Raw genomic sequence first — 18718 nt, forward strand, 5'->3', positions numbered from 1 at the left:
GACGACCTGATTTCCTTTGTCCGATTCCCGAGCCCCTTCTTCTGCATTAGCCCGGGACCCCGCCCGCTGTTTTTCTAATTGTCATGATGATACCTATGTACTATTGCACCACCTACCAGTGACTTCTACCCAATAGAAAGCCCATTTCGCATAGAATCGGAACGCCACCCGGTGTTTTTCATGTAAACTTTGTACCTGGGGTATCGCGTGCGCTGATTGGCCATTTCCCACTTATCGGCTCACCGCCTTTTTATCGTCAAAAATGAAATCGGCTCCCCGCAAAAGAGAGTCCGCATCCCTCTTTCTCGGTTCACTCATTCTTTTGCTGTTTTGCTTTTCGGCCATGTCTGCCTCGATCCCCGGTAACCGGGATCTCCCCGTCTCCCAGTATGATCTGACTACCTACTGGGGCCGCGTTCGCCATGCGGCGGACATTTCTGACCCTCGGTGAGTCTGCCGATATGCGCGGTATGATCGTTTGGACTAATGGAGAGGAACAGGACGCTGCTCGTTTCGTCCTCGGGTTTGGAGCATGCGAAGCAGCTTATTTCCTCGTATAAGCAAAACAAGATCTCTAATATGAATTCGGAGCTGTGGCGGGCGAAGAAGGTTATCGACTCGACCCTTCACCCCGGTATGCGCTGAGAAGAACACGATGGGGAGTGTCATTGACTGATACATGGTTATAGATACCGGCGAACCAGTGCTGCTGCCCTTCCGCATGTCCTGCTACGTCCTCTCCAACCTGGTGGTCACTGCGGGCATGCTCACCCCTGGCCTCGGGGTAAGAAAGACACCTTCGAGCTTCGTGGTACAAGAACCAAAACTGACCTCTTTAGACCGCTGGCACTCTTCTTTGGCAAATCGGCAACCAATCGCTCAATGTCGCAGTTAATAATGCCAACGCAAACAAGTCCACCCCGCTCTCCAACTCCCAGATCGCCAAGTCCTACCTCATGGCTGTCTCTGCTTCCTGCTCCGTTGCCCTGGGCCTGAACGCCCTCGTGCCTCGCCTCAAGAGCATTTCTCCCAACACCCGCCTTATTCTCTCCCGCCTCGTCCCCTTCGCGGCCGTCGCCAGCGCCAGCGCTCTCAATGTGTTCCTTATGCGCGGTGAGGAGATCCGTCGCGGTATCGATGTTTACCCCGTTCTGTCGGACGAGGAGCGCGCCAAGCGCGAACAGTCCGGCGATGATGCTGCACCTCTGGAGAGCCTTGGCAAGTCTAAGAAGGCTGCCACTCTGGCCGTCGGCGAGACCGCTATCAGCCGAGTCCTGAACGCTACCCCGATCATGGTCCTCCCGCCTTTGATCCTGGTCCGTCTGGAGAAGACCCAGTGGCTCCGTGCTCGCCCTCGCATGATCTTGCCCCTTAATTTGGGCCTGATTCTGGGTACCTCCATTTTTGCACTGCCACTAGCTCTGGCTGCCTTCCCTCAGCGTCAGGCTATCAATGCTGCCACTCTTGAGGAGGAGTTCCACGGCCGGGGTGGTTACGAAGGCATGGTCGAGTTCAACCGTGGTATGTAAAGCTTTTTCGAATTAGGCGTTGCAGCGTATGCATTTCATACCCAGATATGCATGTGAATAGATATCCTGGGTTGCATGTTTTCTCGTTTGTCTTCCTTGGTATAGATTCTAAATGCCGCATTTATTATCCACTGAATCCAACTTGTCTATATTTCTATCTTGCTCAGATCCGGTGGCTTCCTTGTATGGATGATTCCTTCAATACGCTCCGCAAGAGACAACAGGTCTTCATCGCGTCCGTGTTGGCCCATCAGCTCTAGGCCGACAGGCACGCCCCGAGGCGCAGATGGAGTAGAAGGACTGAATCCACCTGTCATAGACTCTGTATCAGCCTCATGTTTTTTTTTTTTTTAAAAAAAATTGTAAGCCTAAGCACTGCTAGGTAGTAACTTACCCGGGAGACAAATAGCAGGATTCCCAGTCAATGCCGCCAACACACCGTTGCGTCGAGGCTGTACTGTTGGCCCGATCTTAATAGCGAGCTGTCGTTGATGCGGATATACCAACGCATCGAGCTTGTTCTCGTCAAAGCACCTCTGGACAGACTGTTTCAATTCTGCGATCTTGCTCAACCGACTCTGATATGCCTCGCTGGTGCGAGAATACGTCTCGGGATCAATGAAGGATGCGTGGAATACTTCTGTCACGGCATCCTTGTCGTACTCTTCGCTCTGTGCTATCGATTGCAGGGTACGATGTGGTGTATACGATATCTCAGGTGACTGGAGAAACTGCTCCAAGCAGCCTTTGAACTCGAACGGTTGTGTATCTGCAGTCGCGAGCAAAGTTTTAGGCTCCCATTCCGATGTAGCCGCAAGATTGATAGGGACCAGTTCGACATCGGCATCTTGAATAACCGCCAGAGCATTCCGCACAATCTTTTGGACCATGGCATTCTCAGCAACGAGCTGCTTTGGGAGATTTGGATCCTTTTCTTCAAGGCTGAAGTATGCCTCCAAGACTCCAATGCGTATACGCTTATAACCATCTGCAGAGGGCCTTTCGCATCCTTTGCCTCTACATTCATGTGTCATCACATCATACACAGTCCTGACGTCTTCCACAGTCCTCCCCATGGGCCCGGCTGTGTCCTGCGTCTCCGATACAGGCACAATCCCGCGTTGAGAGACCCGGCCCTGAGACGGTCGAAATCCCACAATTCCACATGCAGATGCCGGCGACCGCAGAGAGTTCATCGTGTCAGTGCCACATCCTATCAGTCCCAGATTGGCTGCCAGAGCAGCGGCAGTGCCACCCGAGGAACCGCCGGGTGTGCGGGTGAGGTCGTATGGGTTGCGTGTTTGGCCGCCCAGTGAAGAGGTCGTGGTCCCGTGGAATGCAAATTCGTGGAGATTGGCTTTGGCGAGGACTATGGCACCTGCATCGCGCAGACGACTGACAACCTCGCTATCTGTGGATGTGCGCAGGCATTGCAGTGCTTTTACCCCTGCGCTGGTGGGGAGGTCGTGGGTCGCGTAGTTGTCTTTGAGAACGATGGGAACCCCGTGTAAGGGTGGGAACGGAATGTCATTTTGAAGAAACCGCTTTGTTTGTTCGTCTTTCCCAGCAGCTATGCTCAGTGCATTCGGATTGATGCAGACGAGAGTTTTCAGTGTCGGGTCGTATTGCGCGATGCGGTCGAGATATGTGCGCACCACCACGGCGCAGCTGGTGGTTTGTTGGCGAAGCGCGTTGTGGAAGGTAGAGATTGTAAATTCGGTGATATCCATTGGGAAGTTGACCGAGTTCGTTCTCTTGTCATTGACGCCCTGTGCATCTGTGATTCTTTGGCGGGGAAGTCGAAGTCGGGATGAGAATCCGGGGCCGATACTAACACAACATTGAAAGTAGTAGGTAGAATTGTGACCCAGGACCCATAGACCCCTGGATATCCATATCTAAACTTGCAAATGCTTTTTACATTCAACTTATAGAAAATCTAGCATCTAAACGGCCAACTTGTCCATGGCATCCGCGGCACTCTTGCCGACATCGGCTTCGGTCGCCGGCTCCTTGGACACGTCCTTGCCCTCCTCAGCCTGAACAGTGGCCTTGGCACCAGGGTGTCTGCTGCCCTTGTCCTTCTTCTTCTTCTTCTCCTTGGGAGCATCCTCGGGGTAGGCCTTCTTTTGGATCTGTGGAATTTGGTTAGAATAAGCAAGATGCCAGAGAAAGACAAAACGTACCTCCTGCCACTCAGCAGACTCCTGATATTCCTTCTGGATCGGCGCGAGAAGACGGCATAGAGCGGCGGTCACGGCGGGTTTCAGCTACGGTCGTATTAGTGATATTCAAAACCGATCAGCACTCAACATACCAATTGCGGGGTGAGCTATCGAATTCATTAGCAAAGTCCTTCAAACATGATACGTCAGGATTGACTTACCACATCCGCGGCATAGTCCTTCCTCATGCTCTCAATGTCATGGTAGACCAGGGGATCTCCCTCCTTCTGCTCGACCTTGAAGATTCGCTCGCCGTCAAGGAGTGAGCTGGCGGGAAGAAGCACATGTTCCGTAAAGGCAAGGAGACCGTTGTCCTCGACCTGCTTCGGGGGCGCGTTGGCCTTCTTGACCTTACGGCCCACAATCTCCGGTGTATCCAGGAGATCGATTTTGGAGTTGGCGTCGGAGGAACTCATCTTGCCTCCAGACAAACTTTGGACAATAGGGTTCATGATGTCTGGACATGGTCAGCCAGTTCCTACTCCATGACGGATCCGGTTCGAGAACATACGTGCACGCTGAGAGTAGCCCAATTTCGGCAGCAATTCTTTAGCCAAGGCAAAGATTTTCCTACGCTCAAGGTCAGTTGTATACCCTCAAAAACGGAATAGCCCGGCGAATCCTACCGCTGATCAACACCGCCGAACTGGCAGTGAACTCCAAGATACTCCTCATCAAGCTTTGTGGACAGTTAGTTTGTTGAAAGGCTTTTGCGATTAAAGGGAACGTACAGCTTGGAGGATAGGGTAGATGAGACCCTACAAAGTGGTTGTCAGTAAATAGATGCGAACAACAGGAAGGCCATTCTTACACTCAAAGGAGGGTTATCGGACTGCTTGACTACCTCGCTGCCTGCTTTCGCGCTGTCGTGAGTGGACGTAATCGAGCACGCCCTGTATGTGTCCATCGTATACTTGGAGGAAAGCTGTTTCAAGTCAATTAATCTGAAGCCTGCATCCCTAGGGAGCTCACTCACCTGGTACGAGCTACCCAGCACAAATTCCAATTTCTCCACAGGGACGTTGCATGCCTTGAGCAGGGCGGTGATAGCGAAACGGTAGTACTTCGCGCGATACTCGACCAGCTCGATCGGGGCCTTCAAGTCTTGAAGAATAAGTCAGATTTCGAACAGAAAATTTTTCAAGGGCACGGAAAAAGACGCTTACTGTCGAGGAAGGCATGTACGTCCGCAAGGAGGATCTTCACATTTGCGCCAGCCTTGAGAAGTTGGGCGATTTTCATGATCTGTGAACCGTTAGTGGTCGCCAGCGACCAGGTGTATATCAGTCTTCACCGACCGGAACGAAGTATCCGCAGTGAGGAGCTCCCGTAGTCGCGGTACCCCAGTAGATCTTGAGGGTCTCTCCTTTGTTCAGAACATCTTCAATGATCTCCGGGTTGAGAACTTCAGCGAGGTTCTCGTTAATGAGCGCCAGCTGTTCCTCCTTGGTCAATGCCATGGCGGTCGATAGTCCGGCACCGAGGGCTCGAGCGGGTATCGAGAGGGAATTAGAGGGGAGAAGGGTTGGAGGTCGGGGCGCAAAGTGATATGATTCACCGCGGGGAGGATTCGCGATATCAACGATAAAAGTGGGATGTCGGGTTGGGTGGGTCCACGGGACAGGAACGGAGTTGTTCCGCCTTTCCGACGTACGGTGTGTTGCTCGTCTGAGTCAAATGAGTCAAATGAGTCTTATTCCATGGTCAGAACCAGAACCAGAACCAGAATCAGAATCAATCAAGTCAGGCCGATGCATAGGCTATATACATTCCTCCCCCGCACGCACGCCCTGAATCAAATCGTGGTATAAGAATCGCAGCCTAAGAGTCTCGGCCTAAAGAGTCTCCCAAAGAAGAAAGCCAACAAGAATAATAAGCAGATGCAATCGCAAAAGCCTCTCACATATACCCAGCGCCGGAAAGGAATGGTAAAAAAGATAAATAAGGCAAAAGATCTCACGATCGGATCACACGTCGCGAATATGCTAAAAACCGGGAAATGGGAAAGACGGCGACCCTCCAGGGTACAGCAGAGGTGGAGGTCATCCACTGGAGGGGAAGAAATAAATAATAAATAAAGACGCATCGTGATCATCATTTTCCCCTGAGGCAAAACACCGTCCCTCCCGTCCATGATAATAATTACCCAAGATATGAACCGTCTATCCATGCCGAAACCCTCAAAGACGCCAGATGCTGTCGAGTGAGACAGTGCCCGCCATGTGCTGCAGGCTCTGACTGGATGTGACTAGCCACGTCCTTGGCGGTGCAGTCCGGCGCCGATGCGGAACGCTTCGGTGCCGTCGTCAATGAGGCTTTCCTTGAACCAAGGATGCTTCAATGCCTGCTTCGCAGTGATGCGCTGTTTCGGGTCGTAGACAAATATCTTCTGCAGCAGATCCAGGAAGCTGCGGTTGAAGGGAGTGTTCATGGGAATGAATTCCTACGGAACGGTCAGTACAGATCAAAGTGAATCAAAAACATCCAAAAAAATACTTACGGTCAATGGTTTCATGGCGCGGACATACTTTCGCGAAGCGCGAGTCGTCTCAGCATTCGGATAGTCCAGCTTGTTCCGGTTGAAATACCTGGGGGCAAGTTAGCGTCCGGCCGTGCGACTATCATCGGTGTCCTTACTTTGCAGCCGAGTTATGACTTCCAGCTCGCCCCTGCACTACCTGCCGGACCAACTTCGAGTCGATCCGGCCTCCGATCACTGCCTCCATCATTGCCAGGTGTTCAAGGTTGTCATGGGTCTGGAAAAGTGCATCACCAGTAAAGAACTCCACTAGGATGCACCCGATACTCCAGATGTCACATGGGAAACTCCAGCCCAGGTTAAGTATGATTTCAGGGGCCCGGTAGTGTCGTGTGGAGACAACGGAGGAGTGGTATTCGTCGTCGAAGGTGGCAGAGCCAAAGTCGATGAGCCGGATCTCGCCGTCGAGAAGGACTCGTCGTTGGCGGGCATTTCGCGGGTTCGCGTGAGAGGAGGAGGGGATGGTGCGGTTATAAGTAAAGGTCTGGTAAGCGTTGCTGACAAGGAGGATGTTTTCGGGTTTCAGATCGGTGTGGATGAGGTTGAGGTCGTGGAGGACTGGATGATTAATTAGTGCCGGAATTATCCAATTGCTGTTTGGAGGGAACTCACAGGCAACGCTGGTAAATAGCTGACGAGCAAATTGCTGGATCTGGCTGCTCGGGAAGGGAACAAAGCCGTTGCCCTTGAGGAAATCAAACACACTCTGGCCCAGCAAATCCGTGACGATGCATATATGGTTCCGGAAATCAAAGCAGTCCCGCAGGTGGATGCATTTGTTGCGGTTGGCTTTGTCGTTCGAGGCCAGAGTCGAGAGCACGCGCAGTTCAATCCGGGAGGCGTCACGGTATTTTTGGATGGAGCGAATGATTTTGACGGCACAGCGCGCTTTCCGCTGTTTGTCGTACGCTTCGACGACCTTACCGAAGGTACCCTGGCCCAGGAGTTTGATGACAGAGTCTAAAGGAAGAAACAATCAGACAGACCAGGACAACTCTCTGGCAACCTTCACTTACATCGATCTGTCAATGGAGTGTCCGGGGTCACGATATAGTGACCGTCGTCATCGTCGAACTTCTCGTGGCGTGTACTCGTGAACTGGATAGTTTAGCTGAGCCGACTCTCGCAATGAAAAGTCATTCGGAGACAAGAAGAAACTCACATCGCGGACTACAGGCACGGGAACATCCTTGGCCTTGATTGGTGGCTTTGGCGGAGGAACGTAGCTGAGGAACGCGTCTCCCACAGTCTCCTCTTCCCGACGTTTCTGCTCATCGCGAGCGGATTTCCGGGTGGTCCGCTTGCGCTTTTGGCCTACGGTGGCGTCTTCGCTGTAAATACCGCTGCTAACGCCCGAGCTACCTTGCGAGCCCAGTGATGTCGGGGCGGTGGTATGCAAGGAGGTGGTTCGGTCGGTCGACAACGAGTGCGATGAGTTCTCCCCATATTGCTGAGGATTGGTGGAGAAGGTCGGCCGGTCGTAGTAGCTCAGATCGTAGGCCGTTTCGAGTCCCGTCCGTCGTCGCTTCCCGGCTGGCTGAGGCACGGGGGCTGAGTAGCAGCGGCGGATGCATGAGCAGGAGGCGCGGGAAGAGCTTTGGATGCCTCTGGGGCTGGGCTGTCATCGATCACGATGACCTCCTTGGGGATCCCATTCTTGTAGAATTCGCCCCAGTCGGGCTTCTTCCTCCGACCCCCTTGCGAAGGGGCCGCACTAGAGCCACTCTGGTGAGACGCCATACCCGAGGGTGTCGACGTCGCCGGAGCGAGTCTCGAGGATTGGGTGTAAGGAAGAGTGGTGGTTGTGGGCGAAGGGACGGAGTAGGCGTAGGGATTGGGGAGGCGAGCCGCCGCGGAGGTTGTCGAGGCCGGATAAGAGGTCGTCGTCTGGTACGAGGAATGAGGATATCCGTAATGCTGGTGGGTAGTATGGGTTGCAGTGGCCGTGGATGGCGTGGACATTGTGTACGGAGGAGTGCCGTCCGTCACACGAACGGTAGAGAGCGCGGAGAAGAGCGCAGTTCACGGCCGATTGTCGGCGGAGGGAGAAGGGAGTTCTTCTCGAGGAGAGAAGAATATCCAGGCAGAACGCACCGGTTCGGACGAACCAGTACGACTGGGCGCGAGCAGGGGGAAGGATGTGTCGGAAGGGATTCGCCAGACGTGACAATGACGAGGCGGTCGGAGAACAGGACAGTGTTCAGAGAGGCATTTCCTCGAGAATATCAAGAGGGCGGATGGATTTCGCAGATCATTGGAGAGTAACGGAGTGACATTTGCGGGCTCGCGAGCAAGGGTGAGGGGGGAAAGAAGGGAAGGCAAAAGGCGAGAAGTGGTGATGATGGCCGAGTTGGCGGACGTACGAGCGGTGCCGATCCATCGCGCACTCGGCTCCTGCGCTAAACTCGCACTTTACTTCGAGAACGAGACCATATTTTATCTTCTAGTCTATCTTTTTTCTTGGACCCTTTTTTTACTCTGTTTCCTCAATCTGGCTCTAGATTACGATTACCGTGAGGTGACGGGAACGGTGACGGTCGTGTTGACCCCAGACACGGAATGAACGGGCCCATGCGCCTAGGCAAAGAGACAAGCGAAAGTGAGTTCCCTAGAGAGCCTCGGGGCCTTCTCATTCCAATTGCACGCCTTGTCGGAATGAAATATCGGGGCACAAACAGTGCAAAAGCCCGCCACCGGCAGCGATGGAGTATCCAAGCCCTGGCTTAGCGGACCCAACCCACACTGGAAAACGCGGAAATTCACGATACCGGTCTTTAGACCGGCAGAGCTAGTGCCGTATCTGAATAATTGATAGTAAATCCAAATCAATCTGCAAATCAAGGCCTATCTCAAAAGGCAGGCAAAAGCCGGATCACCTGATCTTGGCCATACCAGATGACTCAGCTCTCCCTAAAATTGGAGAAATGGGAGAAATGGGAGAAATGGGAGAAATTAAAGGGGAAGTCAGGAAATACAGAGGAAAGCGTTGAGACATGCACGTAATTTAGCTCAAGCCGAGAGAAGACGGTCAGCTCTCACCGCGTCTGCTGTAGCTACTCCGTACCTGTGCATCGATCTCCATATGCAAGGGTTCGCCCGGGGCGGCGTGGAATTGCCCCCCCATTGCGATTAAGGTTGACTGTGCGTTTCTGCAGTCTTTTCGGTCGCTGTGAAAGCGTCGGAAATTATCGCCGCTCATTTCAAATTCTCGCCGCTCAAGCATGTCAGACTTATGCCGATGGCCATGTGGGCCGGGAAATTCGATACCGGGCGTCAGAGATGGCCGGAACTGGAATTGATGGCTGGAAATCGGCTATGAACTGCAGGGCTCCAAAGGGCTCACCCGACCTCTGGAGGTTCTCGGCGCGAAATGTGAAATGGCCTTCTATTTACCCGTCTCCCGTTCGCCTGCGTAGCGATCTTCCACTTTCTGATTAGATACCTAGGTATATATTCAAGTTTTTCTCCACATAGACCGATCCAGTAAACCGTAATTCGATTGAACTGGATTTCCACACCCTTTCCAAACGTTAGTGGTGAAGATCCCGGGATGCGGTTGGATATCTTTTCCTATCACGTCCGGTGACGGCGCACTATATGTAGGTCTCATGACCGGGACCCTATTCAAATGAATCCCGAAACAAGGCACAGGATCACTCAGGTAAATTAAGATGGGCAACGTTCTAAGCAAAGACATCAATCCACGGTAAAAAACAACAATGCATGAGTGTCATCGACTCAACCGAAGACTGGAGTCTACGGGTCTACAGGTATCTGGAGAGCGGGGCCAATCAACCAGGCCCACCGTCTTCAACTTCCGGGATATCTGCATTGGGGACGCCGATCCTGCAAGGCGAGTTCTCTGGAATGTCACCTGCACATTCGACCCAAAATGAGGGAAAGAAGCAATCTCGCACAATCTACGAGGGCTCAAGGCGAGCAGAAACCGAACCTCTGTCAAGCTTGGTAAGACTTCAAGTATAGAACGCCAGCCCGTAATAAATGGAGAATCAATTTCTTTCAAGCTCTTCAAGGACTATCGACTCCGTCGAACAAAGCTGTCAAATCTGTCAAGCCCAGAGGTTCACAGTACGCGTTTTATCTGCTGATTTTAAGTACTCTAATTTACGCTTGCACAAATCTCTCTGCTGTTATTATTGTAATGACTGCCAGTCTGACTCTCGCTGCGCCTGCTTTCAAGGGCACTCGTGAGACCGAGAACTACAAGCGTGGTGCTCAGAGGGGCACCGATCTTGAAAACTCGAAGGGTGGATACTACCGGAAGATAGAAAGTGAAGGGCGTGGTGACGCTGGTCGTGGCGTTTGGATTGAGAATGATGACCGGGCCTGAATATGAGATCGACGAATTTCCAGTGAAATCGAAAATTCGAGTTAGCTGTACAAAGAACCTGGGGCCGTGACGGAGGGTGAATAACAATTATAGATACATTTGAATGCTGGCATACATTGGCCATTATTGTCGCTCTTCAAATGTCTTCGTTTGCTCTTGTCCCCGGCCCCATTTGTCTATTATTTCACAAGTTTGGAGTTCAATTTAGCGCTCACAGAAAGAGAGCAATAAAATTCAAATAAAGAAGGAAATTTGAATCGTCGCTGAACATATTTCACGACAGTTCTCGAGTGCTTCGAAGCAAATCAGGCATATCCAGCGGAGATAAGACTGCGGGGAAGTTGGTGGGTGATACCGGGATTATGCGGAAAGACTAGCGATCAAAAATGAATGGCTCAGCTCTGAAACAAGCTCAGTAGTAGCTATTGCGAGACTGGAGAGAGCCAATCCCAGTGCCGATGCCTCAGCCACCAGAGCTTTTCTCATGGGACTATGCCACTAAGAGGATGCTACCTCGGCTTCGATGAAGCCAATAGCTTTCCCTCTTGGTCTTCGTTTTCTTTATCTCACCCCGCGAAATCGACCCCGGGAAGTGTTCTCTGACCGACTCAGCAGAAAATGGCCCCAACCGTTGCGATTTCTTGCCCGGCACTGGGAATCCAGCTGGAAGGGAACAGATTGAGATTCAGCCCTGGCGATGTCATTGTCGGCAAAATCTACCGGACAGCGCCAACGATTGCGCCTGAGGCTCGACTAACGATTAAGCTATACGGAAGATCCAATTCTTCAATGATCATGGCGAGAGGCATGGCCCATAGGGATTATTTCGGGCAATTCAATCTTATTGATTCCCAAGCAACCGCCCAAATCTTACTGGCCGATAAACCCATCCATATTGAGTCGACCAGCGAGGGCACCTCATGGCCCTTTACCATGACAATTCCAACAATCGTTAATTACGAAAGTCTCACGGGGCCGCACATCCGTCACAGAAGTTCATTTCTGCCTCTCGGCCCAGAAGCAGTCGCAGTTGAGCCACTACCGTCGGTCTTCCGCTCCCGAGGCTTCCGATCAGGCATTGGGGCTTTTATTGAATATGTTCTGGAGGCTGAGCTTGAATTGCGGGAACGAGGAAAGACCAAAACGAGTCGAGCTGCGTTGCCTTTGCAAGTGCAGCGATTCCTCGCCGAGCCACCGGTAACGGATTTTCAGCTCCAAAGGCATTCCTACAACCGAAGATTCACTTCCCAGCGACTAGTGCCCGGCCTTAAAGACTCCGGACTTTCATTTACGCAAATGGCACAGCAATTCATTGGCTCTTCAAAGTTGCCCAGCTTCGCGTTCAAAGTTCATGTCGAACTGCCGACGCTCTTGCAAGTTGAAAACACGGACTACATGCCTCTGCGAATCGGGATTGAACCCACGTGGGACCGCACCAGCGAAATAATTCACGGCGTACCGCAAAAAATCAAATTGGAGTCTGTAGTCATGCGTTTAAAGCCAACTATCCAGGTGCAGTGTGGCGAACTGGAAGCGTCCGACTCGCAAGAGATAGAATTGATTGGCTCTGCCGCTGTACGGACCCTCAGTGAAGATGTCTATATGTCGTGGGGCATTTTGGGCGCCCCCGATTCCAAAGCTGGGCCCGTAGTTGAATTCATTGATGTTGGTGGCCTTCTTGACTTCAGGTTGGGAAAGTACAATCTTGGGAGGCTATACCCAAGTTTCACGACGTACAATATCAAGCACACACATCAACTTTCGTGGGAGATACGAGGCGTATTCGATGATGAGAGGATCAAAATGGGTGCCAGTCATGAAGTCAAGGTGCTGCCACCTTCACGCTTGCAGGATGAAATGCTGCTTGCAGAGGATCCTCCGCCCTCGTTTGCCGAGAGTCAAATGATGAGAGACGGGCGAGGAAATATATAAATAGGGATACGATACTGCGAGCTATGCACGTGTGGTGGAAATGAACTCCAGTTTGTGTCGTCTCGTCTAAAGCGCTGCATCCAGAGCTCGCCATCATTGTTGTTGTGGCCGCCTGCATTCGTCTTTGCCTCGCTATTATACGAGTTTCCCGGCGACATGCTTCTCGTTTGCAAGCACAGACAAAAGAATCTTTACCACCGCAATACCACTATTACTTTGGTTCTCAATGGTAGACGCACCGATATGAGGTGTAAGAATAACATTGTCAAGCTCGAGGAGCTCCGAGTAGGCATCCAACGTAGGAGGCTCCGTCTCCATCGCATCAAGGACGGCGCCCCAGATGCGTCGCTGTTTCAACGCCCCCAAAAGGGCCTTTTCATCGACGAGGCCACCTCGGGCGGTGTTGATCAAAATCGCATTGTCTTTCATGAGCTCCAACTCGGTCGCGCCAATCATTCCCCTCGTGGATGGGAGGAGAGGAACGTGCAGGGTAACAACGTCCGACTCTCGTATCAAGTCTTTGAGATCCTTCACCCGTCGATGAGGAATGTCCTGCCAGACATCTTGGGGAGCGACCGGGTCGTACCCGATGATAGTGGACTGACAAGCGCCTGCCCACTTTTTCGCGGCTTCGCGCCCAATATTGCCCATTCCAATGATTCCCACGGTTTTATGAAACAGGCTAAGGCCTAGAGCTTGACTCCGAATGACGCGCTCGCCTTTTCGGATTCTTCGGTCGATATCAGTCACACGTCGACTCAATGACAGGGCAAGAGCCAATGATAACTCTGCCACGGCCTCGGAGTTCAGAGCTGGCGTGTTGTGAACGGCAACACCGGCGGACTTTGCGGCCTGGAGATCGATGTTGTCGACGCCCACGCCTTGTTTCACCACCACTTTTAGCCGTGATGCAGCTTCAAAGTCGGCGGCAGTGATGTGTGTCTCCGAGCGAACGATGATGCCATCTGCTTCAGCACGCCACTGGGACCGTCGGGGATCATCTGGCAGAACGAGGTCCAGACCGGGTGTTGACTGAAGTAGAGCGATTGCATCCTTGTGGTAAGGGTCTAGGACAAAGATGTTTTTGGACGCCATATTTGTTGTCAGTGGTCGTATCTGGAGATTATAAAACTACCTCCACAGGTAGAACGGCCGAGGAACTCCCGCAAGACTGGGCTACGAAGAGCAATAAAGGTTCCCCAGTGAGCGGAGAATCGGCAAATCTCCGGCCGATCTGCATTACACACGATATGACAACACAAGCGGACCGTCCCCGACAATAAATTCATCCGAGACTGTGCTCTTTTGACGTAACATTGAATCACGCCTTCATCGACAGGGCCCATCGTTTAGGCCCTTCGGCCTTAGGGACTACCTGGTGGCTGACGTGAACAGGGTCGCTTTCCCCGCGGGGTCTGTGGCGCAGACACTGCCTCCGAAGGAGCACACTGGAATGGCTGCAGCGATCCTCGGGGAATGTCATTTGCGGACGCTAAGCTGCATAGCTTCGTAGCCCCAGGCAGCCGTGATAAATAAGCATCGGATGGGCCGGGCTCAGCCATCGCACTCCTCACCCGATTGGGACTGCTGCTGCTCGAGCCAATCATTCGGGCATTTTGTACACCAAAGTCACGGCTGGTGGTTTGACTTGCTGAATACGCGATCTATAGATCCAAACGTCGCGACTGGCCCCCAATTGAGTATACTTCGCGATACCAAGTTGGACGGTTTAAAAGGGCGTTGCTTTCCGCGTCTATTGAATCTTTCCTAGAACCTTGCAGTATTCATCAATTTCAATTACGATCCTGAAACTACCTAGCGTACCACCGACAGGGAATTGAATCAGAGTATGGCAACCCGCAAAGCCGTCCAAAGTATTGCCGCAGGTATTGGCCTCGTTTCGGAGGGTATCTCTGCTCGCAAATCCAAGAAACAGAGTCAGATCGGCCGCGAAAACGAAAGAGACCAAAGGCAGAGTACGAGTCCCGCGGATGGTGATGAACATAAACTTCCCGAATTGTCGGTACAGGAACTCGGCATCACGGAGAGAACGGGGTCGGGGACCCTAGAAGAGCAATGGGCACTCGATGAAGCACAGGATGAGCTCGCTCGCCCATTGCAAGAGAAAGGATCGAAGGAGGATATGGACGAGGGCCGTCTTGCAGATCGCTTCATCTCCGTGTATCCTGCTCCACCACCCTACACACCTAACCCGGAAGCACCGCGGACTCAATTATCAGCTCCCGTTGTCCTGCCCCAGCGCAGACCCAAGGATCGTACACGCGGCTTCATCCGCGCGTATGCTCCTGCTCTCGGCGATTGCGGGATTGACCAAGCCATGTTCATTGATTTCCTTGCTACCGCCGAGAAGGCCTGCCAAGCATCACCATGGCTCAATGCGATCAACCTGGCGTCCATCGGGACCATGTGGCTACCCTTTGTGACTGGAATTGCCGTCTCAATAGCCATTAATATTGCTACGGACGTTGCAATTGCCGTTGATGGTCGTCGAAAGTGAGTCTCACTTGAACCACGACATCATTTCCCAGGTGCTGATCACAATGCATTAGGACAAACACCTTCTTCGATAAGGTCAATAAAGAGTTCTTTCAGCCTCGGGGTCTCTACTGCCTCGTGATGACCTGGAACCCTGAACTCTCCGATGCTCCATCCACAACGGTTGATCTCGACCACTTCATTTCCAAGGCCGCCAATGGTGGTAGCTCCGATATGCTGGGACGACTCCAGCACAAGCTCAAATCCTCCGATGGAAAGACATATGGCAATATCTTTCCAGAGGTTGCGCCTCTGATTTTCCCGCAGATCGACGAATTGGCCGCCGATCAAGATGCCGAGAAAAAGCTATCAAAGATGAAGAAAAAGAAAGAATTCGTCGCCAAATATATGGATAAGCGGGCCCAAGCCAAGTTTGTAAGTTGTCTCGACACACTTCCGAATTTAGTTTACTGACCTTCATCTGCAATAACAGACAGCCAAAAACCCCGACAGTCACTTGAACCAGGGCCCCAAGCCGACTTTCACATCGCGATATGCTGACCCGAACCACCCGGCCAGTAGCGGTGATCTCATTGCCCTGGTGACTGGTGGCCACATTACGAGAGAGAAGCTCTCAGGCTTGAAGGGCGGGCAGGGATTTGGAAGAGGATGTTCACTCAACGCGACGAATACCAATTATTCCCGTTGGGATACAAATTCGAATGAGCCTGCACCTCATGCGCCGCACGGTGGGGTCTTTGGGCTGCAAGATATCATTGGAAATGTGAGGGATCTGCGAAGCCCCCAAGACTCTACACAGGCCCCATCCAGGGGGCGTTTCGGAACGGATAATGCAGACAGGGGACTTGAGAAGTTGCCATCGTTGCGAGACAATAAGGACAACATGAGCCCTCTGACACCAGTTGCGAAGTTGCTTAAGAAGGTAAGAGGCCTCGAAGATCGTCAACAAATCTCAAGCTAATCTCTGATATAGCAAGTTTTGTACTTGGCCATTGTCAACATGCCTTCCGAAGGTGAAATGAGCCGAGCACGCGAGGCGCTGGGCCAGATATAATGCCCGATAGAATGAGCCGGTTGTGCGATGAACGAATTATCGAGAAATCATGGCGGCTGCCGATTATAACGACGTTAATGTCACTCTTTTTATTGCCCGCAACTTAGCTGTATTCGATGGGTGACGCGTAGACCTAGCAAACACAGCGAAGCAGCGGATCTGGTCCTTATGGGAAGGTAACTCTATCCTCCACGAAAGATGCAGTAGATGGAAGAAATCAAAGATCCCGGCAATCTCCGGTGCAAACCTCCCAACGCCACAAACCGCGCGCAGACAATGCAAATAACCTCCGGGTAGAGAACAAATTAGAGGCACAAGAAAATGAAAGAAAATAAGGTTACAAGTGTGACTTCGTCAGGCCCCGCGGTCACGGTCCTCCTTCGGATCCTTCATATAGCCCTTTTGGATGTGCTTGGTGGCCCGTCCATCAGCCTCGAGCATGAACAGGATGTCCCGAACTTGGATGCCAGCTCCCTTCTCCTGATCCTCGCGCCACGTTCCGAGTCGTTTTGCCTGGTTGGTGAGAGGCTGTTCCCCGGGGCGACTGGACTTTTCGGGCCCAGGGGTTGGAGTCGTTGGGGGATTTGGACGCGATGGGGATGAAAATCCGCTAGACGAACCACCCGGCTTCAACCATGAATAAGACTTTTTGGAGCCGAACATGCGGCCTGACAGCATACTGTTGGTTGCCAATCTAGCCGTCTCCACAGACTGTTGGTGTTGTTGAGCCTCGCTGGCCTTTGTATCAATCAGCTTCTTCGCTTCCTTCTTCGTCATCGACTTCTTATCGAAGCTGGGTGCTCGTTCGGCAATGGGTGTGGAGGGAGCAGTATCGGAAGGTTGGATACTGGCACTTTCACCCAAAATGGCGTTCGCGCTGCGTTTGTTGCGTTTTGCCTCACGTCGGTTCTCTTGCAAGGATTCTCTGTTCACCAGGCCGATATATCGCTGAGAAATAGGCTTGGAATTGGTAGTCTCGCTATCAAGGTGAGGCCCTAAAGAGATTGTCAGTATATGAAAGGTCAAACTTCCTGTAATAATACGTACGCTTCGAGGGAGTTGCGGAATTCCCAGTGACTGGCCCCAGAGGCTGTGCTATGTCCTGCCACTCCTGAGGAATTGTCCCTCCAGAATGCGCTCGTCGGCTGCGAGAGAGAGCAGAAGCATAGTCAACTACCCCCCTAAGTCGTTCCTCGCACGAGAGAGACAGAAGATTCAGAATGTCAACCAAGGGCGCGCCCTCCTGGTTCAGAATTGTACATCCTGTTCGAGTTACTGAAGACCCATCTCGACCTGTGATTTCAATAGGAGCTTGTTTCCCAGCCATTGGATGGAAGAGGCCTTCAGAGGGAATGCGAACACCCAGATCGAATCCTCTTTTCTGGATTTTCTGTTCCAGGACTTTCGTCCAGAGAAATGGGGACTGCAGCTCGAATTGCGCTCTTCTTGCTGCCTCTGAGTCCTCTCGTGTAGGTTCGTTGGGATCTTTGAAGGGCGCTGGGATCTGCGAAACTGGCTGTGATGAGAACGATGCCTGGTGGAGCATCGGCTTGATGTCACCGAAGCTGCTAGAGGCCGAGATTGTTCCTGTAGACGGCTGGGATGCAAAAGACGTATTGATAGGTGGTGGGCCTCGGGAAGGAGGCTGCGCCTGCGCATTTTGACCCGAGAAGCTGCGCGTAAGAAAAGCTTCTTCCTCTCGAACGTCGATACCGGATGATGCCAGAACATCCGTTAGTTCAGAGGCATCAACGGGACGATTTGCCGGCGCAGAAGGCGGTCCCATCGTTCCTGGGGCGGCCGGCGGAAGAGGAGCACCGGGATGAGCGATAGGGGTAGAGGGCATGCTGTTCGGGGCTGTTCCGTTCATTGAAGGTTGGCCTTGAGGAAGTTGCATCGCGCTGAAGCCCGGAGAGGCATACGGGGACTGCGCTTGAGATAGGGGAATCGGTGACAGGCGCGGCTTCTTAGATGGGGGAGGTGCTGGGCCGCCATTGAGGGGGGATGTTGCGTGAGGAGACGGAGAGGAGACGGGAGGGGAGAACGGCTGCGTGGAGAACGGCGGCGGCGGCGGCGGCGACTGCTGCTGTTGTGGATGCCTAGCTTGCGCCATAGTGAATGATATTTGAGCGACGATTCGAATAAGAGGCGAGAGAGTCTGATGTCGCGCAGTTCGGGCGAGGTGAAGGCACGTCACGCGTGGTTATCGAAGTGAGCAACTTGCTCGCACCACCAGATGGCACCAGATGTGACCATCTCAGAAGAGCTGCTGAATCATGAAGTTGACGCGTAAGATGAGCTTGGGTAACTCGAGGTGAAAAGGTCGACGATGATGAAGCAGAAGATGCGGGACGAAGCGGGTTAGGGAGCTTTCTCGAGGTTTTGCGGATCGCGCTGCCTGCACGTGACCCGCCCACGTCCAGCTCCTGCTGCGTCGCGGCTTTCACCGCATCGCATTCTCTTTACTTCTTGTCACGGGAATTGCCTCGATTACGCCACATGGAATAGAGCCAGGGTATTCGGTGTTCATTCAGTGCCAGGCTCCCCAACCGCGCGACTTGGGCCTCTGCG

At 52.6% G+C, this 18718-nt stretch overlaps 9 protein-coding genes across 9 annotated transcripts; 4 read left to right on the forward strand and 5 right to left on the reverse strand.

Annotated features, from left to right (window-relative positions):
- Positions 1 to 343: 343 nt before the first annotated feature.
- Positions 344 to 1529, forward strand: N7498_005912 (sideroflexin family transporter; the record flags this gene model as incomplete). The annotated part of the gene is made up of 4 exons (XM_058452974.1): positions 344 to 447; positions 501 to 634; positions 690 to 784; positions 840 to 1529. 4 exons carry the CDS (start codon positions 344 to 346, stop codon positions 1527 to 1529), a joined length of 1023 nt encoding a protein of 340 aa, XP_058309512.1.
- Positions 1530 to 1897: 368 nt separating this feature from the next.
- N7498_005913 (amidase) lies at positions 1898 to 3259 on the reverse strand (the record flags this gene model as incomplete). Its single annotated transcript, XM_058452975.1, has 1 exon — positions 1898 to 3259. The coding sequence occupies one exon, from the start codon at positions 3257 to 3259 to the stop codon at positions 1898 to 1900; it is 1362 nt and encodes a 453-aa protein (XP_058309513.1).
- A 216-nt stretch (positions 3260 to 3475) lies between these two features.
- N7498_005914 (tyrosine--tRNA ligase TYS1) lies at positions 3476 to 5214 on the reverse strand (the record flags this gene model as incomplete). Its single annotated transcript, XM_058452976.1, has 11 exons — positions 3476 to 3664; positions 3716 to 3799; positions 3847 to 3861; positions 3916 to 4211; positions 4266 to 4324; positions 4381 to 4433; positions 4486 to 4512; positions 4566 to 4679; positions 4731 to 4858; positions 4921 to 4999; positions 5053 to 5214. 11 exons carry the CDS (start codon positions 5212 to 5214, stop codon positions 3476 to 3478), a joined length of 1206 nt encoding a protein of 401 aa, XP_058309514.1.
- Positions 5215 to 6002: 788 nt separating this feature from the next.
- Positions 6003 to 8255, reverse strand: N7498_005915 (putative protein kinase (Lkh1); the record flags this gene model as incomplete). Its single annotated transcript, XM_058452977.1, is given in 7 exon segments — positions 6003 to 6197; positions 6255 to 6342; positions 6392 to 6851; positions 6906 to 7253; positions 7310 to 7391; positions 7456 to 7911; positions 7926 to 8255. 7 exon segments carry the CDS (start codon positions 8253 to 8255, stop codon positions 6003 to 6005), a joined length of 1959 nt encoding a protein of 652 aa, XP_058309515.1.
- A 2200-nt stretch (positions 8256 to 10455) lies between these two features.
- N7498_005916 (uncharacterized protein) lies at positions 10456 to 10644 on the forward strand (the record flags this gene model as incomplete). Its single annotated transcript, XM_058452978.1, has 1 exon — positions 10456 to 10644. One exon carries the CDS (start codon positions 10456 to 10458, stop codon positions 10642 to 10644), a length of 189 nt encoding a protein of 62 aa, XP_058309516.1.
- Positions 10645 to 11262: 618 nt separating this feature from the next.
- Positions 11263 to 12576, forward strand: N7498_005917 (uncharacterized protein; the record flags this gene model as incomplete). Its single annotated transcript, XM_058452979.1, has 1 exon — positions 11263 to 12576. The coding sequence occupies one exon, from the start codon at positions 11263 to 11265 to the stop codon at positions 12574 to 12576; it is 1314 nt and encodes a 437-aa protein (XP_058309517.1).
- A 135-nt stretch (positions 12577 to 12711) lies between these two features.
- On the reverse strand, positions 12712 to 13671 carry N7498_005918 (uncharacterized protein; the record flags this gene model as incomplete). The annotated part of the gene is made up of 1 exon (XM_058452980.1): positions 12712 to 13671. The coding sequence occupies one exon, from the start codon at positions 13669 to 13671 to the stop codon at positions 12712 to 12714; it is 960 nt and encodes a 319-aa protein (XP_058309518.1).
- A 754-nt stretch (positions 13672 to 14425) lies between these two features.
- On the forward strand, positions 14426 to 16147 carry N7498_005919 (uncharacterized protein; the record flags this gene model as incomplete). Its single annotated transcript, XM_058452981.1, has 4 exons — positions 14426 to 15090; positions 15147 to 15507; positions 15566 to 16015; positions 16067 to 16147. 4 exons carry the CDS (start codon positions 14426 to 14428, stop codon positions 16145 to 16147), a joined length of 1557 nt encoding a protein of 518 aa, XP_058309519.1.
- Positions 16148 to 16501: 354 nt separating this feature from the next.
- On the reverse strand, positions 16502 to 18260 carry N7498_005920 (uncharacterized protein; the record flags this gene model as incomplete). Its single annotated transcript, XM_058452982.1, has 2 exons — positions 16502 to 17142; positions 17195 to 18260. 2 exons carry the CDS (start codon positions 18258 to 18260, stop codon positions 16502 to 16504), a joined length of 1707 nt encoding a protein of 568 aa, XP_058309520.1.
- Between the last annotated feature and the right edge of the window lie 458 nt (positions 18261 to 18718).

Source organism: Penicillium cinerascens (assembly GCF_028974065.1).
Source record: "Penicillium cinerascens strain IBT 15544 chromosome Unknown contig_5_segment0_segment0, whole genome shotgun sequence".
NCBI classification, from domain to species: domain Eukaryota; kingdom Fungi; phylum Ascomycota; class Eurotiomycetes; order Eurotiales; family Aspergillaceae; genus Penicillium; species Penicillium cinerascens.